We start from the raw sequence: 27,486 nt of genomic DNA, 5'->3' as shown, positions 1-27,486 counted from the left end.
TTCTTTTCTTATGATTTAGTTTGTACTTTGACTTATTTAAACACTTCGAGTGGAAAGCTGATTGTCCACGTCTAGCCTTGTTAACAAGGACCAAGAGTAGGCCTGCTACTTGGAGCAGGAACAAAGTCTGAACTTCGACTATGAGCTCTCTTTGTGTTCATCCATGTAAAGCTTCTCCTTCCTGGTCCCATAGTGCCTTCAAAGTGCACAGGGGCCAACATGCTGCATGGCTTAGAGTTGTGACCAGAGGCCATTCACCAGGGACACATTTAGCGAGGTTCCATGACCAACATCTGCTTTCTGCTGTCTCTGTAGGTTTTGGATGGGACACAACTCTAAACAGCAGTATCTGAAAATGTTGGCCTCCTTGACAGAACAACCAAATTTGGGTGTGGACTCCGTATCTGCAACAGAAGATGTGGAAAAAAAGGAAGAGGCACCAGAGTGAAGGGGTAGCTCAGTTCCATTACGTCAGGGGTGTTATGAAGCCTATGCTGAGCCACACGATGGTAACCAATTGTGCGCGGGAGCAATGCTGTTGAAATTCTACAGATGCACTCTGGTGCCTGGGTATACCCTAAAGGTGTAGAATCTGCGATTAGATGACTCCATCAGTAGCAATAATATACAGGAGGACGGAGGCACGCCTTTGAAATTCACAAACAAAACCAAAGAAAAAATGTTGCTTATTTCAGTAATATCTCTGGTGATTACATTATTCTGCTCCAGATTACACATCTTATGAATATGCTTACAGGCACTAACTAGAGCATCCGCAAGAGTGACTAGAACTTTTTCCCCACCACATCAAAACGCATGGAGAGGAAAATACAACCTCAATAATAGCAACGGATCCTATTAATCACTACACTAACCTATCAGCGGAGGGAGTGTAGTGAGGAATCTGCAGGAAGATAATGTATGCACCAGAAATAAATTTTACTTACCATGTAACTATCTGCTTGTAGCATGTACAACCAACTGTAGATTCACATGCTCTGCATATTCCTGCCATCTAATGTTGGTCCTTGATGTTTGCTACTTTTTTCTTCTTCAAACATGTTTTATATTGTGACTCTGTCTACAATGCACCAAGAAAAAGACCCCACCTCAGATTACTTTTCCACTCAGCAGGTGAATTGTGTTAATGGAGTGTAGTATCGAAGAAAAATATAGTGTGAACTGTAGAACCTAAAGAAGTTGAAAGGAAAAAACATCTGTGATCGTCGCTGAAATCTGGGGAGAAGGATGGGTGTATGTGAATCTAGAGCTCTATAGGCCTAAAGCAGATGGTTACAGGTTAACATTTTCTGTTTGTAGAATGTGTAGCTGTAGATGTACATTCTCTGCCTAGACTGCAAAGTAGTTCCTCCCAAACGCGGAGGCTAGCGAACAGCTGACAAAGATATTTGGAGTACAGTTCTCAATGCAGTCTGGTCAAGTGAAGCCTGCTGGCAGGCTTGAACGTCCAGATAATACTATATAGTAAATGTGTGTGGAGTTGACCAAGTGGTAGCTTTGCAGATAGCTATCATGTCCTTTTGCTAAAAGTTCATCATATTAGGAAAGGCAGATGGTTTAATCCTATTCGACATGTGGTATTCTTTATTTATGAAGCACTGTAATGTCCTTTCTGGGTAGCTGTTGTGCCATATAAAACCCTCATCATTCATTATGCCTGAGAATCGGTGTCCCCAGCATCCAAAGAGCATTTTATGTTTGCATTTGATATGACTTTACCCTCTCCTATTAGGTCTTGGCCCCTTTCGTATGCAGGCCTCAGCAAGGAGGGGTTTAATGAGCTCCATCATTTCCTCCCACGGATGATGGTCATACCGGGAGAGCAAGCCAACAGAAATGACTGTTCGCCACCACTTCATGCTTGCCTGCTGCATCAATCCTTTTGCTCTCCTTATCTGTGTAAGTTGGCAACTTTGGGAGTGGGGGATCTTCAGTTGCATGAACCTTCTTGCTACGTGGACTATAAGGAGTCAGGTGGTTCTTGGCCTCATCATCAGGGGTTGGTTTGAACTCCTTCACTTGTGGAGTAACTATCCTATCCTTCACTGGTTCTTGAAATCTTCCAGTGGAAGATTTTAACATGCCCTAAGCACAGAGAGATACAGCACTAGCCTCTCTGTTTTGGAAAGTGTTTCAATGAGGAAGTCATATTCCACATGCATATTCACGCTATGGTACTGTGCACTGTGCACCCCCATGGATTACAGAGTGATAGGATGCAGTGTCTTTTTTGGGGCAGGTGGCGAGGAGCCTTACCACCTGGTTATTTGCAACCAGAGGGTGTTTGCCTTTGTTTGCATGGTGAAGAAGGATAATGTCCCTACGGCGTTTACTTGAATCTCTGTGAACAGTCTAAATTCTTCTGTTATGTCCTTGTACTGAGCCCAGCCAAAATAATCAGCAGTTCTCCTTCGAGCCTGATGCAACAGAGTTGTTTTCTTCTGTAACAGATGTTCAGACAACTAAGACAGATCTTCTCCAGGGATGACCAGGGTTATGGTGTGTATGATCATGTGGGTGCAGAGACCCCGACATGCGGGGACGAGCTGGGTGGAGGCAAGGTCACCGCATTGCCAGTAGAAATCCATCAACGAGGAGGTCCCCCCCCTCCAATGCAGGTCTAGTATGTGCAATATCATGCAGTTTTCATTATTGCCCAATGCTATGGTTCCTTTGCCTCTGAAACACTAAGAGTACAGTGTGAGTTTGCATAAAATTAAGGGTTGCCCTTTCCCCTCCAATCATGTGTACCTATTAATCTCGCTATCCCACATTTCCTGGCACAGGGTATATATGCTAGCGTTGGACCCCCTGTCATAGGACAAATTTCCACCGTGTGAAAAGGGTGAGCAGCCATGCACATGAATTCCATGTCCAGGGTGTACTTGTCATTAAAGCAGATGGCCCCAAAGATGTTAAGGGCCACCCTGGGACCGCAGTCAGTGGCAGGAGCGGACCTATTTGTGCACTGGTGCGGTGGTCTTGCTTCCACCAGGAACCTCTTTTCTACGAAGTCCCGGGGCCAAACAGAGTCATCCCCTATGGTGCCCCATCTGCGCATCCTGTCTACCTTGGATTGGATGTTGCTAGGTTTGATGAAGAGATACAGTGCTGTGGTGCTGGTCTCATAACGGGTGATGTTTACCATTGCCCTACACGGTTCTACTTAATTGGGTTGGATATTTGCCCTGGTCCTACGTAGGTACAGATGAACAAGCCATTTTGCTCTTTCAGGGGCTATCTCCTGAGATAGGAGAATCTGTCTGCACCTACGGCGTTGGGTATCAGTGAACATATATACCATGACCTGTTTGTAGTTTGAGTGACTACGGCGGTCATGTGTTGGTACCAGGTGTTGTGTAGAAGTGCGCTGTGCAGTGCGTGAGGAATACTAGTGTTTGATTCAGTGTAGGTGTATGTGAGGTGAAAAAGGTCTCTGCGCATGCACTGCAAAAATGTAGAAGTAGAGTTTACAAGATTAGGTATACGTCTAGCTATGGAGGGGCTCGAGAACACCCCGGTTAAATACAGCGTGTACAGAAGTACAAAAATACGTAACTTCAAGAACATTAGTAGGCAGTAGGGTCATTATCAGGTGAGGTGTCTCTCGTCTGGGAACCCATAGGTGACTTGTCTTGATGCAGTGCAAAAAATGTCACTCAAAAGGTTGTTGCAAAAGTCAATATGTAATCTGTATTACTTGAGAGATTGCCCTTGTGAAAGAAAGTCTTTTTGAAAGCTTTGATAAGTGGCATTGCGGGCGGTGGCAGTATTGGTGCACTTTTAGCTCGCTCACAGACCTGAAGGATAAGAGCTACGGACTGTAGGTTAGCTTGGAAAAAACACATTGTTAGGTAGTTGTCTGAAAAATACCTGCATTTACATTTTACCGATGCGCTAGATGTTTTAACTGTGACAAAATGTTCCTAATGGGGTGCTGAAAAGGCAATGCTAAGATTTTAGGAGGATGGTGAGTCTTAAACTATTTGAATGCTAGTTGTACTTTGGGTCCACCCTTCTTCTAGCTACGGTGGGGACAGTACTCTTTTCCTGTGGGCTGCTCCATTTAAGGGTGTGATGTTTTGATCAGTGCAAAGGTGTCCTTTGACCTGCATGTGCTGCGTGCAATTGTGGGGAGAATTGGATGTTTGAATTTTAGGCTAATGTTTCCATTGACACACAGGGGTCCCTCGGATCTCTACATGTGGGATGGAACAAGGGTTTACTCTAATTAGGCTGAGTTACTGGGTTACGCTCTTCTACTGGAAGGGTTGAGAAGCTTTGGGCTGTTTTTAGGCTGGCTTGTGTGAGTCCCGGTGAACGGTTACCTGTGTTTTTCGGCGTTGCTAATTTTAACAAAAGATACTGGAAGTGGTTGAAAGGTTGTTTGTGGACCCCCGTAGGAGTCTGCTGGGAAATGTCTGGAACTGTGTTTGATTGCAGTGTTTTTTTGGCCACAGTCAGTGGTCTCGTTGGGACTTCATGTGCTCGGCCTGATGGAGGTGATGCTGATAAATTCGATGGATTTTCCTATGGACTGGGGTCATGTGAGATGGATTTCTTTGGAGTTTTAAGGATATTGCTGCCATCGCTGCCCTCTGCGAGTTGAGAAACCTGTCTCCCAGTATAGATTCTGAAGCATATGCCTCATTTTGGAACTAAAGAGGGCCTGCATTCGGAGAAGGCCTGAAAAAAGAATGAAGCCTTTTCAATCGGGGTGCGCCCCAGTGACTTGAGCAAAGGGACCTGGGTGCCTGCTACTATGTACCCTTGGGGGTTGCCCTGCTCCCCTGTCAGACTGTCCTCCCCTGGGGCCGCAGCCAGCTAATCCGGGGGATCCACAGCAGTAAAGGGCCTGGGCCCCAACCGGCACCTGGATGGCGAATTCTAGTGTGGATTCCCAGTCGACATAGCATGGCAGTCCTGAAGATTCACTTTAGAGGCAGATAAGGAAATGTGACTGGGAGTGGTATGAAGGGGATAGGTCGTTTTTGGGGATGGTTTAGGACTTATGGCGTGTTACCATCCTGTGACTGTGCTAGGGCACTGCCACCACAGAAAGTCACCCTACCTTGGCGTGGCTGTGGGTCTGGTCCCTGCTGTACTGAGCTCCCATTCTGTTGTAGCAATTGCCATGTGCTCAGCCACCCACCCAGTGGGGTGGCTGCAACCTGATTTCATTGAAGGTGATTGTGTGATGCATGTGCGTTGTCCTAAGCTTGGTTTTGGGGTTGGATGCTTTGTGGGGGCTGTCCTGGTACTATCTCATTTTGATGGTTGTGCATTTTTAGATAGCACTGGTTAGCCATGTGGCCCAGTAGTGGCACTATGACTGGGTGGACAGCCTCTGGGGTCCATAAGCAGAGCTCCCCTTGAGATGGGTGCCATCTGTATGCTCACGGCGAACACAGTCCCCTCCAGGGCGGTCTATTTCAGCTTATGTCGGACCGGTTTGGTGGTTTCTTTCTGGGACTGCTTCTGCTTCTCCCTAGCCTTCTTCTGTCTCTTCCGGTAATAGTGTTGTATGTGGGCCTGTATTTCCTGTCAAGGTTGGGTGTCAAGCCCTAATACACTATCTAATCCAGTCTGGATCTCAGTGGTTAGTCCCCTCTTGAGGATGTTGTAGATCCAGGGCTGTCCTGCTTCCTGCCTCCATTGTTCTCTCATCCTGTCTAGGAATTCAGTCATGGTCTCCCCAGGTTTTATGCTCTCTCATCAGTCCTCCTAGGTCTGGGCAGTCAGGAAATATATCCCTGAGGGCCATCCAGATTTGGTATCTGAATGAGTTAAATGCAGCTCGTCATGCTTGATAAGCTTGACTGCGGGGATGCAAACTCGGGAGAAAACTGTGTCTTTCTGCTCCCCAATGAGACTGCTGAGCAGACGACTGATGTCACTTATAGTTAAGATTATACCTGTGGTGTTCTTTTCAAAGCATGGAACCATTCTCCTGCCCCGTCAATCAATGGGGGAAGTTTATTTCTGAGCCCTTCTTTGTCCATCTGGTCCAAGGCACGTAGATGGTTCCTGCTGCATCTTTCTGAAGTAGCTGACAAATCCTGGCTCGGGCAGCTCTATCGATTTCTCCCCGACAAAGCGCTCCCATTGTCCCAGGCACTCCTGCATGTAGGGGTAGTTCCATTTCGGATCTCCCCCTCCATGGTGAAAGCAGTCCTCCGCAATGACCGTGTCCTCGGGTTCATAGGATCCCTCCTCTTGCCAGGGATGATCATACTGGTGGCCCTTCCTTTTAGTCCAGCAGATCAGTAGATGACAAAAAGGTCAAGCGAAGGTCTTTCCTTCTTCTCTGGATACTATCTCTCTAGGGGTTGGCCTGCCTGGCAGGCGCGTTCGGGGGGAGCAGCAGGCTTCCTCATTGTTGCTCTCCTGTTGCTTATGTAAAGGTGCCATTCTGTTCCTTCTGTGTTTTAATTGTGTCCCTGTCAGTCTTTCCTGGCTACTTATTTCCAGGTCAGCCCTTCTCCTATGACCAGGTGGTGTGTGTGTGACTCAGTTAGGGGCCTTCCTCCAGACTCATCCCTGGGCTCATCTCAATGTGGGGCCCGAGGCCTAGCTCAAGTGTTCTGTGGGGGAGGGGAGTTGTTTCCCTTCCTTGCTGGGATTCCCAGGCGAGCTGTATCACATCAAGCAGTTGCTGCTGGCAGAGAGGGACCTGAAGGTCAATGCCTCTTCAAATTGTGCTTCGGACTCAAAGACCAACACTCTTTAGAGTATTGCTCTGCCTTGGCTTGAGGACGCTTGTGGGGTTGTACAGGCTGAGACTGACCTTGTTCCATCTGTGGAAGAGTGGCACTGAGCGTAGTTCTGGTCTTCAGTACTGAAGACTTTAGGGCTGGAGGCGCTGCTTATTCATGCTCTGCTTTGGAAGCCAACCAATCTGGGCTTTCTCCCCCTTGTATGGCTGGCGGTCGCAAAGGGCCTGCTTTGTCTCCCTGGGTGCAGTAGATGTCGTCTTGCTGAAAGCTGTTGTGGATTTAGGACAATGGTTGACGCTCCATCTTGTGATCCACCCAGCACCTATCCCTTTGGTACAGAAGGGCCATCTGACAGTAGAATGCTTTGCAAGTGGAGCAGGAGGCCTTGCTGTGCTTGGGGGAACAAGCACAGGTCACATATCCTGTGCTGCTCTGACCAGTGTACCACATGTTGCATCTAGAGGGTAATTGGAAAGTGGGTTATTCCCTGATACCCACCGTTATTCTCTGTAACATGACCTGAGGTTCTTTGATGCCCAGTTCGTGTCAGTCTAAGCAATGGGTCTTCAGTCACGGTCTGGTGAGAAGTCTCCAGGTGCATACTCAGCCCACGACAAAAAGGTCTTACCAGCTGGTGCTGGAGAAGTCAGTGATTGCTTTCTTGTTGCTGGAGACACATTTGAAAAAGTCAGCCCCAAAGTTCTAAGCGAAAAACTCAATGGTCATGGAGCTAAGACTCAAACACAATGGCAGAATAAAACAATCTGAGGTGGAGTTATAGTCCTGGTGCATTGTGGACCAAAGGTGGAGTCACAACAGGTCGAGTGACACAAAAGCATTTTCAAAGATAAATAGCTGAAAACATCTGGGCCCAACACTAAATGGCAGTGAAATGCAAAGCATGTGTATCTACACCCACATATGCTCTCTAAAAAATAAGTTACTTACGTGTACGCTGTGGTTCTCCAGTATCGATATCTTTCATAGAATCACATGATTGAATCTATGAAAGATTCAATACTGGAGAAACATAGTAACTAAAGATAAGGCAATTTTTCATATAACAGATACGTCTTTCCACCGATTCCTCACGTTATGAATGAATCCCAAAGTAATACCCTGCTGAAGGTGGGATTGAGTAGTGTTGGTTAACCAAGAAAGACTTCCAACAATGTCCTTACAAAGTACTCACCACTGCAGGATTAGGCTTCGAGGTATTAATGTTTAGCAAATGTATGCAAGGATGACTATATTGCCACCAAGTCCTTAGTGCAGTATGAAAAAATGCTAGCTGGAGGGTTTCTCTTGAACAAGGCAGATCAGATCCTAATGCAAAAAGTAAACCAAGACAAAATGGTGCATGTGCTCAATGCCTTTCCCACCTTGACCCACAAATAAGTCATCATCCACTTTATCCTGTCAGGTTTGTGAATGAAGGAGAATCCAGCACACCTGAAAGCCCAATGGGTGAGATAAGAAGAAGTTAAGACATACTAAATTGTTATTGGATGGCTCATGAGAAATGAAGATGCCACTTAGGGTTTGAAGATGGGTAGGTGTGAAAAAACAACGTATCCAGATGGAATACCATGAATGGTGGTTGAACTAAGAGGGCCTGAAGTTCTCAGATGCTTTGGGCTGAAGTATTTGCCCCCATGAAGTGAGAAATGGAACTGGACAGCTGTGCATCGGCTAAAATGGGCATGCCATGAGTAAAGTCAACATAACATCTCCCCGCTTTTGTTTAATTTATATATTGAACCTTTTGTTATTCAGTTGAGATCAGACCCTTTATTCAAACCTTTTAACATTCCAGATTTAGCGTTAAAATTCGCTTTATATGCCGACGATCTCTTAATGTTTACCTCTAATCCTGAAGAGGCAATTCCTCGACTTTTTGACCAGGCAGAAGCTTTTGGGGAGATTTCAGGCTACAAATAAATAAAGAAAAGACTGAGCTTATGCAGTGGAATCAGGAGGTGGAGTTTCCGGGAGTTAAGTCACGGATGAGCTATCTGGGAGTTCATTTGGCTCAGGATATCAGAGAGATATCCAAAATAAATTTAGATAAGAGTATACAAGGAGGTCTGTGGCCTCTTACAACATTGGTCTGGTCTCCCATTGAATATCTTTGGGTGAGTGAACCTAATAAAAATGGTTATTTTACCCAAAATCACCTTCCTGTTCAACTCAATACCGTTAATGTTCAGTCCGAAAGACATAGCTAAAATGCAGGGGAAAATAGGCTCATTCATTTGGAATACAAAGTCACCCAGAATCTTCTGGAAGAAATTGAGGAGAAAATTAAAATCAGGAGGGTTAGCCTTGCCCGATATACTTATCTATTGCCACTCTTTCCAGTTTAAAAATTTTAGGCTATTGGCTGATAAGGCTGACACATCTTCCTTAGGCCGTCTGTTCCAGGCGTTATTACTAGGTATCCCTCAAGGGCATGAATATTTTTTGTTTAAGTTTGGGGATCCCAAGTTCTACAGGAAAGTGAGGCTAAAGATTCTGGGTGCAGCCCTGAAAAACTGGGTATTCTTTAGAAAAAAGCTAGGAATTCCTTATTATGCATCGCAGGCACCGATATGGGATTCCCCAGGGACACCTGAGTGCCTTAAGGACCAACTAGCACGACCCCTTAAATTAGCCGGTATAACACACTGGCGAGATCTACAAAATGACTCAAAGCTTTTGGACTGGGAATCACTCTCTACATTGACAGGAAGAATCCTCACCAGGTTCAAGTATTATCAATTGCCAGGTTGGTGGGCTACTAGGTTATGGGTGTTTAGTGCATCGAATCCAAAGTTCGACTCTGTGAACAGAAAGGGGAGCTGGAAAAAGGAGCTATCCTTTTGGTATTGGGCCATGATGGAGGCAGTGGGAGTGACAGAGCCCGAACTCCTAAAGACATGGTGTGATGCTGCAGATTTGGATCATAATAACTTACAGGACTTGTGGGTGGATTCCTTTACGATGTTACATGCAGTGGTTAAGTCAGCTCCACTCAAAAGGAATCACCTGTTCACTCTGTATAGAGTATACATTTCACCTAAAAAACAAGTCAGAATTGCGAATATAGAATACTGTTGCCCAAGGTGCAGACTCCCGGCCGCTGATGACCTCCACATGTTTGTAGATTGCCCGATGCTTGTAAATTATTGGTCCAAAATGGGTGAGTTTATCACTGAAGTACTGGACATGCAATTTGTGATCACTGCGAGGATAATTCTGTTTGGGTTAATCATGGAGTATCATCTTGATGACATGGCGTCTAAATTCATCATTTATGTGATGTTATGAGCAAGGCCACCATAAGGCAAATACCCCACTGTGGAGCCCAATGACACAGTCAAATTGCCTCCCAACATAGGGTCCACAAAACCAAACTGCCCTGTCGGACAAGTTACCTACCTTTGGTAACGCCTTATCTGGTAGAGACATTATCTAGCCGCAGATTCCTTACCTTTGAATTTCTCAGTCGCCAGACTGGATCTGGAAGATTTTTCTTTGAGCAATACCCCTGTGCACCAGTAGGTGGTGTCGGTAAGCGTTGTTTGACATCTTCAGCGTTGTCTGCACCATTGTGACGTCTGCCTCACCTGTATATAGGTACCACCTCGGCACGCTGACGTCAGTTACTTTTCACGACTTTCCATGCCAGAAGCGTGGAGCCAAGCGCACAGACAATGGTATGTTTCTGAACTAGGGCCCTGAAAGGGATCAGCCCTGACCACAGACACCTCCCCACATTGCGGGGAGGATGGGTGGTCAGTAAGGAATCTGCAGCTAGGTCATGTCTCTACCAGATAAGAAGTTACCAAAGATAAGTAAATTATCCATCCGATAGAGAGAACTAGCCGCATATTCCTTACCTTTGATTAGATACCCAAGCAATACCATCCCTAGAGGAGGGACTGCAGACAAGTTTAGGCCAGGAAGCCCTGCAGGACAGAGCGGCCAAAAAGGCCGTCCCTGCAGACTAGACTGTCCAGGCAGTAGTGCTTGGAAAACGTGTGCAAGAATGCCCACATTGTTGTCTGACAAATGTAAAGGATTGGAACTCCAGGTTGCAACGCCGTGGTACCAGCCTTAGCTCTGGTTGAATGAGCCCTTAAGCCTTCAGGAGGGGAGTTTTAGGCAAGAGCCTAACAACATTTGAAGCAGAGGATGATCCTTTGCAAGATAGTCCTCTTCTGCACTGCACGACCTTTCTTCGTACCAACATACTCCACGTAGAATTGGTTGTTCATCCAGACCTCTTTAGTGCCATCAAGAAGGAACAACAACATTCTTTTTGGGTTCAGACGGTGGAGTCGCTCCTTTTCTTTAGAGGATTACGGAGGGGATAGAAGATGGGCAAGGTGATAGATTCCCCCACAAGGAATGGTGTTTCCACTATCGGAAGGAAAGAGGCCCTAGTGCGAAGCACCAATCTGTCAGGGAATATTGTCAGATAAGGAGGCTTGGAAGACGAAGCCTGCAGTTCAATCACCCTCCTGGCAGATGTGATTGCCACAAAAAGGCTGTTTTGGTGGCAAATAGCTGGAGGGGGCAGTTGTACAGAGGTTCAAATGGAGCACACATCATGAAAGTAAGAACCAAGTTAAGCTCCCTCTGCGGCTAATGAAAGGGGAAGGTGGGAACATATGTACAAGGCCTTTTAGGAATCTATTTACGAAAGGTGATTTAAATAATTATGATTGGTCTGCAGCCTCAGGAAAGCAGTTTGTTGCAGTACCACATGGTGGTGGTGTTGTCTGTGAACACTTGAACAAGCTTTCCCTTGATTGAAGGAACAAAGACTTCTAATGCCAAATACATTGTTTGGAGCTCCAGCAAGTTGATATAGAGCTCTAAGTCCACCTGAGACCAGAGTCCTCTGATCTCCACCTCTCCCAGTGGCCGCCCCATCATCTGTCACTACTGTGTGACCTAGTTGGGGAAGGGAGAAGTGTCTGCCTCTGACCCAATCGCGGTTGGACAGCCACCACTGCCGGTCCTGTGCAGTACCCTCGGAGATCTGGACCATGTTGGAGAGATTCCTGTGATGCTGTGCCTACTGTATCTTCAAGTGCCACTGCAGGGACTGCATATGCAATCTGGCATAAGTCATTAGCAGGATGCAGGAGGACCAGCAACCTCAGAGTAATCCTCACCGAAATCCAGGTTACAGGCTGAAACATCTGCATCATAGCCTGAATATCCTAGACTCGCAGCTCGGAAGGAAAGGCCTGAAACTGCACAGTGTCCAGAACAGCTCAGATGAACAGGAGCATCTGAGGGGGAGTCAGGTGTGCCTTTCTGCATGTTGATAGTGTACCCTAGTGAATGCAGAAGATTCACCATAGTCTGGAGGTAGGAGACAACAGCAAAAAAAATAATAAATGATGGACGGAATACAGAACAAATCAAAACATTTACCCCCAGTCAAGAAATCCAGGTTAAATTCATCATTCTTTTGCTCACCATGCCACCCCAGTTTAGACCTGGCCATATGCAAATCAGTCTTGACCCTGTCCCTCATGGGAACAGTCCAGCCCGAACTGCCAAGCCAGGTCCTTCTTGGCCCAGAAACAAGCATCCCTGGACCCCTTTTGGGTTAACTCCCCCCATCAGCCAGGCTAGCTTGAGTCCAGTATCACAGTGAGCCCGGGACCCACGTCTAGGCGTACCCGGCCCACTTAGGGCGTGAAAGCAAAAAACACACATATGATGGACAGAATGCAGAACAAAATAAAACATTCACCCCCAGTCCAGAGATCTGGGTTAAATCCATCGTTCTTTTACTCACCATGCCACCCCAGTTTAGACCCAGCTATATGCAAATTGGTCTTGACCCTGTCCCTCGAGAGCCTAGAGCGAGTCCACCTTCAACAGCCAGTCTTCGAGACAGGGGACCCCTTATCTGCGCAGATGAGCTGCGACCACCGCCATCACCTTGGTGAACACCCAAAGGGTGCTGGTAAGGCCAAAGTGGAGCTCGACGAACTGAAAATGTTTGTGGCCTACCGTAAACTGGAGGTAGTGTCGATGAGCAAGTAGGACGGGAATGTGAAAATAGGTGTCCTGCAAGTCCAACACTAGTAACCAGTCTCCTGGGTCCAGGGCAGACAAGACTCGAGCCAGAGTGAGCGTCTTGAAGTTTTTCTTTTTGAGGAAGTCATTGAGGGCTCGCAGATCTAGGATAGAGCGAAGACCCTTATCCTTTATCGGGACCAGAAAGTAGCGGGAAAAACAACCACAGCCTACTTCTGGTGCCGGTACACCCTCAATGGCTCCCTTGGCCAAGAGAGTCATGACTTCCTCCTGAAGCAAAGTCAGGTGATCCTCAGTCAGATGGTGGCAAGTTGGAAGCATGGAGAGATGGGTAGCCTCGAAGGGGAGAGAGTGGGGAGAGAGTGTCCCCTTTGGACTATCTGGAAAACCCATCTGTCTGAAGTGATTTTCAGCCAGTGGTGGAGGTGATGGCTGATGCAGCCACCAACTGGAAGCCCATGATCAGGAAGGGCAAGACTAGGAAGGTTTGGAGGCTGAGGTTGGAGAGGGGGTGGGTGTCTGACCCGACCCCTGGCCGCTTGACCTACGGGATTGGAACGAGCCACACCCACGGCTGCACAGAGGTTGCTGAACTTGCGCAATCTTGAAGCTGGGGAGGCTGAAAGCCCCTTCCGCAGCCACAAAAGTGGCAAAAGGCAGGCAGGGGACGTGTGGCCACTGAGAGGCCCAAAGACTTGGCTGTAGCCTGTGAGTCCTTAACCCCTTAGCTGCTAGGCTTTTCCCCCGTGCTAAGCCTTTTGTGGCTATTTGGGTAGTTTGCACTTAGGCCCCTGTAACTTTTTGTGCAAATAAGGTATCCACGCAGATTATGCGTCCCTTTCTTCCAACATCTTGACGATTCTAAAGGTACCCAGGGTTTGTGAATTCGCATGAAAAGGGCGAAGAAATTAGCGTAAATGCAGCTACATTTTGGGGGGGGAAGTATCAGTTTTTTCGCTGCAATGGTATCAACGAAGGGTTTGCGGTGTCTTCTCAGCTTTCAGGAACAGGCAGACTTTTGTCAGAGAACCAAACTTTTCTACAACAGTTTTGGTATTTTACTGGGACATAGCCTATTTTTCCTATATTATGTGCTTTCAACCTCCTTCCAATTAGCGTTAGAAATGGGTGGGAAACCAATAATGGATCCCGGACAGCTATACATTTCTGAAAAGTAGACAACATTCTGAATTCATCAAGAGGTCATTTGTCTACATCCTTCAAGGTTTTACTGTAGAAAGTAACAGTTGAAATAAAGAAAAATTTAAAGTGGGCTAAAAATACAACAACATTTGTGCCTATGTTATTACCTTTAACTTAATATGGAAGATTATCAAAAGCAATATACCAATATATAGGACTTGTAGGTTCACCAAGAACCCAAAGCCAATAACTGAGCTCTGCCTTGCAATGGTTTTTCATTGTGTACCGGGTAAACAGCAATACATTTGGTAAAATTTAAAGACTGAAAAATAGGTATCAAGGAAACCTATGTATTTCCGAAATGGAAACAATATATGGAGTTTAGAAGCAGTGGTTATTTGCACATCGCCAAATTTGTGGGTACCCATACTTCTATGTGAATAAAAGGGCATTTTTCAAAATGACTTTTTTTACATACTATCTTACATTTGGAAGGCAGAAATGTACAGAAAGTCAATTGGTAATAATGTGTTCTACTGTTCTTTGTTCCCCTTTCGATGAAAATGGTACCTCACTTGTGTAGTTAGGCCTAGTGCCCGCGACAGAAAACGTCCAGAAAAGCAACATGGACACATCACATTTTCGAGCGAAAACTGACCCTTTTTTTTACAATTTGCCTAGCTGTGGATTTTGGACCCTAGCTCAGCCGGCACCTAAGGAACGGCTAAACCATACATTTTTGAGAACTAGACACACAGGGAAATCCAGGATGGGGTGTCTTGTGTGGCTCTCCTCAGGTTCTGGTACCAAGAATCCATTGCAAACCTCAAACTTTGTAAACAAAACACATTTCCCTAACATTTCCTTGATGGAAAGTTCTGGAACCTGTAGGGAGTCACATAATTCCACCCATCCAGCATTTACCCAACTCTCCCAATAAAAATGGTACCTCACTTGTGTGGCTAGTGGCTGCGACAGAAAACGGCCCAAAAAGCAACGTGTACACATCACATTTTTCCAGTGAAAACTGACCCTTTATTTCCAATGTGCCTAGCTGTGGATTTTGGACTCTAATTCAGCCGGCACCTAGGGAAACCTAGCAAACCTGTATATTATTGAACATTAGACACCCAGGGGAATCTAGGATGGGGTGGCTTGTGGAGCTCTCACCAGGTTATGTTCCCCAGAATCCCTTGCAAACCTCAAACTATCTAGAAAAAAACCCATTTTCCTCCAATTCATGTGATGAAAAGTTCTGGAATATGCAGGGAGCCACAAACTTCCACCCACCCAGCATCCCCCCATGTCTCCCAATACAAATGCTACCTCACTTGTGTGAGTGGGCCAAGTGCCCGCAACAGGGAAAGGCCCAAAAACGTATTGTGGAGGCATAAAAATGTTCTATCACAAAATGACCTGATTTTGCAAGGGAGTCACCTGCGTATTTGGTCCCGGGCTCGGCGGCCATCTAGGGAAACCTACCAAACGCAGACATTTCTGAAAGCTAGACACCCATGTTGTCCAGGGAGGTGTGGCTTGCGTGGATCCACCAACGTTTTCCAACCCAGAATCCCTGGCAAACCTCAAATTTAGCTAAAAAGAAAAATCAAATTTTCCTCACATTTCTGTGTGGGATAGTTGAGGGATCACCGGGCCCACACAAATTTCCTACCACCCCGCGTTCCCCCATGTCTCCTGGTAAAAATGGTACCTCACTTGTGTGGGGGGCCAAGTGCCCACGACAGGGAAGGGGCCAAAATGTATTGTGGAGACATCAAAATTATGTATCAGAAAAACACCTGATTTTGCAAGGGGAGCACCTGCGTTTTTCGTACAGGGCTCGGTGGCAATCTAGGGTAACAAACCAAACCCAGACATTTCTGAAAACTAGACACCCGGTGGAGTCCAGGGAGGTGTGGCTAGCGTGGATCCCCTAATGCTTTCCTACCCAGATTCCCCTGCAAACATGGAGCGCTTTAACTCATTTGGTGCAAAGGACTGAATGCACACGACCACCATGTCTTTCCCTAGTCTTAGAAAAGACGAGTGCCATCAAAGGGTATGTTCATGAGAAAGGCCTGGACATCCCCTGAAAATTCAGAAGTCCTCAAACAGGCGTGACATCAACAGCCACCTTCAGATCACTCTATCCAGCAAGACAGTCGTGTCGAGACCACAATGAATGGCGAACTTTGCTGCATCTCTCCTGCCTGATACTGCTTGGAAGAGGATAGCTCAGGCCTCATCCAGGCCCTAGGGCCGCACTTGCACAACCGATTCCCACAGGGAGGTAGAGTAACAGCCTAATAAGCATGTAGTGTTCACCGACTGCAATACAAGGCTGGCGGAAGAAAAAATGTTCTTACCCCAACTGTCTAGCCTCTTAGATTCCCTCTCTGGGGATGCAGAAGGGAATGCGCTGTGGAAGGTGGAGGCTTGGACCATCAAGCTCGCAGGGGTAGGGTAGTTGGTGAGAAATGTGGGTTGCTCAGTGCAGGGCAATGCCGGCAGGCGACTGTCCTATTCACAGGAGCCCCTGTGCTGGGCTTGGACCAGTTTTCCAGGAGGACATCGGTTAAGGCCTCATTGAAGGGTAACAAGGTTCTGAGGAGGAGATGCCTGGCTACCTATGTCAAGATATTCTTCTTGACCACCACAGAATGGGGCTGAAGGTCCAGGACCTCAGCTGCCCTTTGCACCACCACAGCATATGATGCTGCCTCCTCCATAGCCAAAGTTGGGGGGGGGGGAAGCAGGACAAAATTTGGAGAGGTATCCAGACCGCTGGCCTCACCCAATTCCTCATACCAGTCTATTTCTTGGTAAGGCTGGTTTTGCAAAGAGTCCAGCGACCCCTAACAATCTACATCCATTCCTAGCCCTTCAGAATAAAGCTGAAAAAACAACGTAGAACCTAAGGGTTCTGTCGGCGCCGGTCCGGCTCCAGGTGGTTAGGAATTAGAAAGGGGCTGACACTGCTGGAGGGCGGCGGCATCGGGTGTCTCGGAGTCAGGGCATGCGAAGGTCGCAATGGCACGACCGGCATCGGTCCAGATCCATCGCCAGATCAATGGGCGGTCATCAGTGCCAGAGCTGCCGGCGCGGAACCAAATGGAGCCCCCTCTTAGCCTCCAGGGCCCAAAGGGTCAGGCCAGCCAAACATGAGGCATTTGGTGCCATAAAATATCATTAGGCTTGACGAGGGTCGCTCTCAGAAGGTCGAAGAAGCGCAGAGCCGTCCCAGGTGCAGATTCAGAAGAACGAGGCCTAGAAGTTTGAAGCATGCTTTGACTTCTTCTTTTTTTTTTGTGCTTCTTAACTGACCAACACTATGACTAAGTGGGAGGACAAAGACTTAGGACTCCCTGAGCAGAGCCCGGACCATCCTCTCAACAGGGACCGTGAACGAGACCTCAGAGTAGAGTGACGTGGTGCTGGGTGCCGGCCCACAGCCAACTTTAAGGACTGCTCACTCAAAGCTTTCGGAGCCACTGCCCCTCAGTCAGAGCACAACTTTGAGTCGTGGCCGTGCTCCAGCACCAAAGGCAAGCCAGGTGTGGGTTTGTCACCGACATTGGCATGGTGACAGGCACTGCATGGTTTGAAACAAGGAGTCTTCTTAGACATGATGGAAAAGCCTAAACACCAAAAAGAGGTCAACAAAACGTCAAAAAAGGCCATTCAAAAAGTGATAGCGGATAGCTCTAGTCATGGATCTGCGCTGGCTGACACTGAAAGAAAAGAATAGATGTCAGAGCGCCGAGGTGGCGCCTATTTAGGTGACGTGGACGTCACAACAGCGCTGACGCCGCAGTCAACATCATGCGGAACTGACCAACGCTATCTACAGGCTTGCAGAGGTATTGCTCATAGAAAAATCTTCAGGATCCAGTCTGGGACTCGATGTCTCTATCAAAAAGTTAACGTAATGACAGTGGTGGTGGTGCCAGGCTCAACTTCAAAAGTCATCCCTGAAATGGAAGGGGGAAAGGTTTTTATGCCAAGGTGGATGACCTAAAGCTCCAGCGCTATATGTGAATGTGCTCTTGGGACGGCAAGACAAGGTCCCATGTTGTGATGACACATTTGGGTGCAGCAAAGAAGCATTTGTGACCACTGTAGCCTGCACCTACAAATGGATGAAGAGACACTTCAACAACAGATTTGAGGGACACATCCACCAGTGCAGGACTAAATTGAAGATCTACACTTGAATCAAGAGACTCCCTGGAGGTTGGAGTCATTACTTTCTCAGGCCGCTCTTACGGACTCTCATCTGCTATCTAACTTGTGGCATCAACAGGATTCAGAGGCCATGAGATCCCGTAGCCGTAAGACTTGCAGAACTGGGATCCATGTGTGAATCAGAAGTATGAGAATCATATCCCGAATGTCTGCAAACCTTTGAGGAGAAAAATCCATCATGCAGTTCATGTCCAGTACTTCCTCTATGAAGGACAACCTCCACATTGGTGTAAAATGAGACTTCTGAGTGTTGAATATAAAACCCAGGTCATGGAGAAGGATCAGAGTATGCTGAAGATGTTCCTAGACCAGCACCACAGACCCAGGCGACGTAAGGCAGTCACTTAAATACGGAATTACATGGACTCCTGACTTTGTGGTGAAGTAACCACACCTGCCAGCAATTTTGTGAGAATACATGGCATAGACATTAGCCTCTTTATTCAGTGGCGCACAAAATTGATGCATGCACCAAAGAGCTCAGTGTCGTAGGAGGTGGGCAGTCCAGAAGGTGGAAGAGAAAGGGAAGGGCATAAACCTTGCAGATTAGTTAAATAACCCAGCTTCCATTGTGATTGTCTCCCAACTGGTGGAAACACTGGGAGACCTTTCTCTTCATACGAAGTTGGTGTAATAAGGGGGAATTAGAGAGTTTCTGAGGCAGCAGAGCCAACAGACAATGACAGGGACAGGAACTGATGCTGTTGTTAGTGATGGAACCTGCTAGATCCACCCCTCTCTATAAAGGAGCAGTACATTCGTAATGGTATCTGGATTGGCTGCAAAGAGAGTCACTGCCGCAATTGCTGCACCCCTGGGTAGCCTTAAAATTTCCTGTACTATTGATGGGATTGCCTCATTGTGAAGGACAGGACAAGAAAGTGAGCTGCTGCTGTGCTTTACTTGAAGCGTTCCAAGTAGGAGATTGTAGTGTCACAGAATAGCGACTAGCCGTTAAATGGCATAACCATGAGTATGAAATGGACATCTCCAGATAAGCTGTGGAATGCACCAGAGTGTGATGAAATAAAGTAACAGCAGTGCTCTCGGATCGAGCCATGGAATATGCAGAAACTAGGCCTCACTTGAAGACTTATTTGGAAGCATCCAAACCATTGTTGAGTAGATCTTAGAAAAGCTGCCTTATGTGGTCAGAGTGATTGATAACAGTCAGTTTTGCTAATTTCCAAAAGGCATAGATACATAAATCCAGGAGGTATGTAGTATTAGCGGGGAGGACAGGACTGTACGTTGTAAAGGCTTTACAGCATACGTCTAGCCACTTAGTCCCTTGATCTGAAGGGGCCACAGGAATAGTATTAGGGTTTAGTTTTCTGCTGGAGGCTTGGACTACTAGACTCTCTAGTAAAAGGTGTATTTCAGGAACTTCAGCTCACACAGAGGAGACCTATTTTGGAGGCTTGGACTACTTGACTCTCTAGTAAAAGGTGTATGACAGGAACTTCAGCTCACACAGAGGAGACCTATTTGCCTATCAATCTATCTGTGAACTGCCAGGCTCAACAGTTTTTTCCAGGTAGACAGTACAAGCTTCGAGGTTCCTCATAACAGGGCAGCAGAGGTTATGAAACTTCAGAGGAGGGCTATAAAATTTCCATTAAAAAGTTAAGAGTTAGTCGTTACAGACACAATACCACCCCAGTACTTTTGCTGATTTTCGCACCATCAAAGTAAACGAGGAAACTTCCATTGAAGGAGGGCCAGAGGGTTTAAGGATATCCGATTCTGCAGACATGTTAAAAAAAACAGCATTTTGTAAATCCATGTAAGGGCCAGCGTCCGTGTTGTAAGATGGAAGCACGCAATCAGTCTTAAAGTAATCTTCTTCTTTATGTCCGTAATCTTTGTCAAAAGACACACAATTGATGGACGAAATGAAGAATAAGTCAAAACATTCCCCCCCAGTCAAGAGATCGTGGGTTAAATCCATCATTCTTTTGCTCACAATGCCACCCCAGTTTAGACCTGGCCATATGCAAATCAATCTTGACCCTGTGCCTCATGGGGTCGTAGGATGTTTTTTTCGGTCCAGGGAGAACCTGGCCTGGCAGTTTGGGCTGGACTGTTCCCATGAGGCACCGGGTCAAGACTTGATTTGCATATGGCTGGGTCCAAACTGGGGTGGTGAAGTGAGCTAAAGAACGATGATGGATTTAACCCAGATCTGTGACTGGGGTTGAGTGTCTGGAAAATTTCAGCACTCCGTCCATCATCGTCCATAATCTTTGTCAGGCATAACAAGAGCGTCGGAGTCAGATCCGAAATGTTTTTCAAACCAGACAAATCTCAGGGCCCTGGGTAAAGGCTATGGTAATGGTCTTTCAACAAAAAAGACCTTTCCTTTCTCTTTTACCACTCAGATAATGTCAGATGACTTCAAGGACGTGGGAGGAGGTGCTGAAAGTAGCATTGAGGGTAGGGCTGGTGTCAGCCTCATAGGTGGTATTGAGTCCACAGCACCATGGAGTGTGCTGTCAGCAAACATGCAAGATCAGGCTCAACCTTAGTCTAGAGGGTAATGAAGCAGTTCTGAAAGATGTAACATGTACAGTCGTAAGGCTTTGACCTGCGTAGGGTAGGCGATAAAGTTGGAAATGACAGCTTCATCTTTTTTCAGTGTCAGAATCGGCTCCAAAACGAAAGAGCCGGGTGCCATGGAACAGTTCCGAGAATCCTAATGGTTGCGGGAGCGGGAACGTTTCCTCAAAGAAGATTCTTCCTTCATATAGCTTTTTTGTGGTAAAACCTTTTAATCAGAGTCTGTCAGGTGACTTACCTCAAAGTGAAAATGAAAATGTTGGCGTATATCTGCGGAACATGAGCAAAACTAGCTTGGTCTCCAGCTCCCAGATTCTTCCTTCATATAGCTTTTTTGTGGTAAGACCTTTTAATCGGAGTCTGTCAGGTGACTTACCCCAAAGTGAAAATGAAAATGTTGGGGTATATCTGCGGAACATGAGCAAACATAGCTTGGTCTCCAGCTCCCAGCAGGTCAACAACTGATGTCAATGTGCCTTAAATAAAGAAATGTCCTGACATTCAGGGTGGACAGAGTCACGGATGAGGACACATGGCACCACCTGCCGATGCTCGAGAGGTTTTGCTGGGTAAGAAGTTTCTGGATCAAGCCTGGTGACTGGAAGATATTTATAAGGTGAGGATGACATGTTCATCATAAACATACTACTCCTACACCACACCTTCAGCACCACTATTAACCAGGCTTAACAAACTCGGCAGCTACTTAGTTGACTATCCTGAGAAGCGCATTAAGCCCTCATTAGCTAGAAAGGCACTATACAAATGTTACAACACAGTGTAATGCAATGTAGTTGGGATGACCCAGAGACTTATATGGTTAACTTTTGAACACCTTTCCCTCCTCAAACTTCCTCAATAAGTTTTAATATGATTTAGCTTCTCTGCTCATTATCTTGCTCTGTTCTTCCTGATGTTTTGGGTAAAAACTTGAAAAAAGGACCTGTAAGCATACCAGTGTATCTTTTAAAAGAAGTTGAATTTTTCTATGACGAAACAAATGAACATTTGCTCAGCAACAAAGTTTAAAATGTTCAACGCCTCCAGGTAGAACATGACTCAAAGTAACATCAATTAACACAAAAAATATTTGGATCAGACCTTCAATCGTGCTGACTTCTATCATGCTCATGTGGGATGGCTTAAAGTTAAGGTAAACATGGCCAACTAGGGTATGTGAAGTTGACAGAATATGTCCTCTGTCCTCACATACACTAGAAATAATAAATTTGAAGACAGAGGTTGTTGAATTTTTTTAAGCTAAGGAGGAAGGCTATGTCAAGGTTATGTCTACATTCAAAGTCCCACAACACTGAAAGGATGGCCCTGATTCAGATCAATAGATATGCAATTATTTAACAAATAAAATACTTGTTGAGCCGAAAAGAGGCTGAAACAGAAGATGTCACAAACAACCAGAGATAGGCATTAGTGAAAGCGAGTAAATAGGGGACATCACATTCTTTCAGCAGTACATGTAAGTTCAAAGTCATGAATCTTGCTTAATAAGGTGCACATATTTTACAGGCAGGGGCAATGGATATAATGTGAAAAAAGGCTAGTCTCTCAAATTATTAATATGAATGAAATTTAAATCTGTATTCAAAATACCAAGTGGCATATTAGGTTATGTTTTACATCAGGATAAACAAAGCTATCACATTTATTTTGCACTTTTTATGCTTTTGCCCAAGAAGCAAAAATGGGGCAAACAAGCTCACTGTTTAAATCTGTGCTACACATGTAAAATAATTTATAAGCAATATAAGTGCTTTATTTTTCAATAGTTTCTTAATTCTTTTGCTACAATTTTATCCTGACCCAAAAAAATGTTTATACTATAGACCTGTTTGATCTATTTTTTATATCAAAAGATGGAATAATGTTGAAAATGGTTTGCATTACAATGCCCCAAAGCAAGCTATGCAATATGGTCACCAGTGGGAATGGGTCCAAAGCAACTGTTGACATAGTGGTTGAATGGGGGTATCTGGTTCTCAACAAGATTCCTCAACAAATAGTCACAATAAATTGTTCCTATTAGAAACTACCTAGGTTCCCTCCATTGAAAAAAATGGCCATAGTCACTGTTGTCTATCGAGAGTATGTCAAAAGGTGAATTCTGCAGCAGCAAGAACATAAAATACATACAGAAGCAACATAAACACAATGTATGCTTTTAACCACAGCGGAATGCCAGAAAACTGTAGCCATAATGACTAAGAAAGTTACTTCCACATATTGATTTCAACAGAACACTATTTGTGTTTTTCCTTACCATACACAGGTGTCTTTCCTGGCAGGATGACAATGATAAGTTGGAGCCCTGAATATGTGTTCTTGAGGTGTCGGAACATCGGTTCGACGCTGTCCGCACCCTGAGCATATTTACAGAAGCAGGGCTGGCCTTGGATGGGCATTCCAGCATCCTTTGAAATCTTTCTCAGTTGGTCAGTAAACCCCCTACAAAATAAAAGACAACCTTGTAGCCATCTCTCTTTTCTCAGGGTCAACATGGTAAATTTCTCAGAAAATGTGGCCAAGCACTCCAATAGTTGCAGAATAGTAAATGTTACTCACTCCAGTATCTACTTTATTCCCAGGCCCTTCAGACCAACAAATAGCCTGTTGTCCCATAGGTTGGCAGCTGGGACAGTAAGTGCCCTCACCACTGCAGGAGCCTGGAAACTAAGCTGAAGAAGCATGAGAGCATGCACCTCTGTGACTCCGTGCCCCACTCCCTGCTCCTTGACCGTCTATCACAAATAGGTATTTCTAGCCCGGCTGTGCAGTGGATCAGGTCTTTCTTGGAAGGACAGTCGCAGCAGGTCTGGCTGGCCTATGCAGGGGACTACTGGTGTGCTGCAGGAGTCATCACTTAGGCCCCTGCTTTTTAACATCTACGTGACTCCACTGGTTTATCTTGCGGAGCCATTGGGGGCTAAAGTGATGGCATACGCTGATGATACCCAGCTTTTGTTTTCTTGGAGCAGGGAGGATGACTTGGTTGTGGCTGCACAACATTGTTTGTCTTCAGTTTTTCATTGGCTGGCGAACGCACAGCTGAAATGTAATGAAGGAAAATCTGAAGTGCTTCTGCATGGCTCCTTCTCGACGGATTTCAGAGAAAGGCTTTGGCCTCCCGGTTTTCCAAGACCTACTGTGGGCAAAAACACTGAAAAAACCCTTGGCATCTGGTTCGATTAAAATCTGACTTTTTCGACACAAGTGAAGAAGCTGGACTACCTGCTTTGGAACTTTGAAAACCTTGAGGACGTTTCTTTCCCTTCTGCCAGGTAGTTCCAAAGAAACTGTGGTCCGTGCCCTGATTTTGTCCGCTTGGACTACGCCAACGCCCTCCTGGTTGGCAGTCCGGGGTTTCTTGCCAAGAAACTGCAAGTAGTCCAAAACTCGGCAGCCAGAATTCTTTTGGGTCTGTCATCAAGGCATAGTGTTGGCACCCAAAAGCAAAAACAACAGTTGATGGACAGAATGCAGAGCAATGTCATACATTCACCCCAGTACAGAGGTCTGGGCCTAAATCCATCGTTTTTTTGCACTCCACACCACCCCAGTTCAGACATGGCCATATGCAAATCAGCCTTGACCCTTTGCCTCATGGGAACAGTCCAGCCCGAACTGCCAAGCCATGTCTTTCCTGGACCGGAATCAAGCATCCTAGGACCGGTTTCTGGCTATCAGCCGTCTTCAGCCAGGATAGCTTGACTCCAGTGGTGTGGAGAGCATGGGACTCACGTCTGAGCATACCCATCCTACTCGGGGTGACAAATGCAAAAACAACAGTTGATGGACAGAATGCAGAGCAATGTCATACATTTACCCCAGTACAGAGATCTGGGCCTAAATCCATCGTTTTTTTGCACTCCACACCACCCCAGTTCAGACATGGCCATATGCAAATCAGCCTTGACCCTGTGCCTCATGGGAACAATCCAGCCCGAACTGCCAAGCCTTGTCTTTCCTGGACCGGAATCAAGCCTCCTAGAACCGGTTTCTGGCTATCAGCCGTCTTCAGCCAGGATAGCTTGACCCCAGTGGTGTGAAGAGCATGGGACTCACGTCTGAGCATACCCATCCCACTCGGGGTACCAAATGCAAAAACAACAGTTGATGAACAGAATGCAGAGCAATGTCATACATTCACCCCAGTACATAGATCTGGGCCTAAATCCATCGTTTTTTTGCACTACACACCACCCCAGTTCAGACATGGCTATATGCAAATCAGCCTTGACCCTGTGCCTCATGGGAACAGTCCAGCCCGAACTGCCAAGCCATGTCTTTCCTGGACCAGAATCAAGCATCCTAGGACCGGTTTCTGGCTATCAGCCGTCTTCAGCCAGGATAGCTTGACTCCAGTGGTGTGGAGAGCATGGGACTCACGTCTGAGCATACCCATCACACTTGGGGTGACAAATGCAAAAACAACAGTTGATGGACAGAATGCAGAGCAATGTCATACATTTACCCCAGTACAGAGATCTGGGCCTAAATCCATCGTTTTTTTGCACTCCACACCACCCCAGTTCAGACATGGCCATATGCAAATCAGCCTTGACCCTAGGCCTCATGGGAACAGTCCAGCCCGAACTGCCAAGCCATGTCTTTCCTGGACCAGAATCAAGCATCCTAGGACCGGTTTCTGGCTATCAGCCGTCTTCAGCCAGGATAGCTTGACTCCAGTGGTGTGGAGAGCATGGGACTCACGTCTGAGCATACCCATCCCACTCGGGGTGACAAATGCAAAAACAACAGTTGATGGACAGAATGCAGAGCAATGTCATACATTCACCCCAGTACAGAGATCTGGGCCTAAATCCATCGTTTTTTTGCACTCCACACCACCCCATTTCAGACATGGCCATATGCAAATCAGCCTTGACCCTGTGCCTCATGGGAACAGTCCAGCACGAACTGCCAAGCCATGTCTTTCCTGGACCGGAATCAAGCATCCTAGGACCGGTTTCTGGCTATCAGCCGTCTCCAGCCAGGATAGCTTGACTCCAGTGGTGTGGAGAGCATGGGACTCACGTCTGAGCATACCCATCACACTTGGGGTGACAAATGCAAAAACAGTTGATGGACAGAATGCAGAGCAATGTCATACATTCACCCCAGTACAGAGATCTGGGCCTAAATCCATAGTTTTTTTGCACTCCACACCACCCCAGTTCAGACATGGCCATATGCAAATCAGCCATGACCTTGTGCCTCATGGGAACAGTCCAGCCCGAATTGCCAAGCCATGTCTTTCCTGGACCGGAATCAAGCATCCTAGGACCGGTTTCTGGCTATCAGCCGTCTTCAGCCAGGATAGCTTGACCCCAGTGGTGTGAAGAGCATGGGACTCACGTCTGAGCATACCCATCCCACTCGGGGTGACAAATGCAAAAACAACAGTTGATGGACAGAATGCAGAGCAATGTCATACATTCACCCCAGTACAGAGATCTGGGCCTAAATCCATCGTTTTTTTGCACTCCACACCACCCCAGTTCAGACATGGCCATATGCAAATCAGCCTTGACCCTGTGCCTCATGGGAACAGTCCAGCGCAAACTGCCAAGCCATGTCTTTCCTGGACCGGAATCAAGCATCCTAGGACCGGTTTCTGGCTATCAACCGTCTTCAGCCAGGATAGCTTGACTCCAGTGGTGTGGAGAGCATGGGACTCACGTCCGAGCATACCCATCCCACTCGGGGTGACAAATGCAAAAACAATAGTTGATGGAAAGAATGCAGAGCAATGTCATACATTCACCCCAGTACAGAGATCTGGGCCTAAATCCATCGTTTTTTTGTACTCCACACCACCCCAGTTCAGACATGGCCATATGCAAATCAGCCTTGACCCTGTGCCTCATGGGAATAGTCCAGCCCGAACTGCCAAGCCATGTCTTTCCTGGACCGGAATCAAGCATCCTAGGACTGGTTTCTGGCTATCAGCCGTCTTCAGCCAGGATAGCTTGACTCCAATGGTGTGGAGAGCATGGGACTTACGTCTGAGCATACCCATCCCACTCGGGGTGACAAATGCAAAAACAACAGTTGATGAACAGAATGCAGAGCAATGTCATACATTCACCCCAGTACAGAGATCTGGGCCTAAATCCATCGTTTTTTTGCACTCCACACCACCCCAGTTCAGACATGGCCATATGCAAATCAGCCTTGACCCTGTGCCTCATGGGAACAGTTCAGCCCAAACTGCCAAGCCATGTCTTTCCTGGACCGGAATCAAACATCCTAGGACCGGTTTCTGGCTATCAGCCGTCTTCCGCCAGGATAGCTTGACTCCAGTGGTGTGGAGAGCATGGGACTCACGTCTGAGCATACCCATCCCACTCGGGGTGACAAATGCAAAAACAACAGTTGATGGACAGAATGCAGAGCAATGTCATACATTTACCCCAGTACAGAGATCTGGGCCTAAATCCATCGTTTTTTTGCACTTCACACCACCCCAGTTCAGACATGGCCATATGCAAATCAGCTTTGACCCTGTGCCTCATGGGAACAGTCCAGCCCGAACTGCCAAGCCATGTCTTTCCTGGACCGGAATCAAGCATCCTAGGACCGGTTTCTGGCTATCAGCCGTCTTCAGCCAGGATAGCTTGACTCCAGTGGTGTGGAGAGCATGGGACTCACGTCTGAGCATACCCATCCCACTCGGGGTGACAAATGCAAAAACAACAGTTGATGGACAGAATGCAGAGCAATGTCATACATTCACCCC

At 46.6% G+C, this 27,486-nt stretch overlaps 1 protein-coding gene across 1 annotated transcript in view; it reads right to left on the bottom strand.

Moving 5' to 3' along the window:
• The window catches only part of LOC144823032 (protein argonaute-3), a 1,185,091-nt gene that overhangs the window by 294,154 nt on the left and 863,451 nt on the right, over positions 1-27,486 (bottom strand). The window contains exon 12 of the mRNA XM_078681169.1: positions 23,008-23,192. Coding sequence (XP_078537295.1) covers positions 23,008-23,192 — 185 coding nt within the window. The remainder of the gene's footprint in view (positions 1-23,007; positions 23,193-27,486) is intronic.

Source organism: Lissotriton helveticus, chromosome 3_1 (assembly GCF_964261635.1).
Source record: "Lissotriton helveticus chromosome 3_1, aLisHel1.1, whole genome shotgun sequence".
Lineage (NCBI taxonomy): Eukaryota > Metazoa > Chordata > Amphibia > Caudata > Salamandridae > Lissotriton > Lissotriton helveticus.
This window is presented reverse-complemented; position numbering and strand designations above follow the sequence as displayed.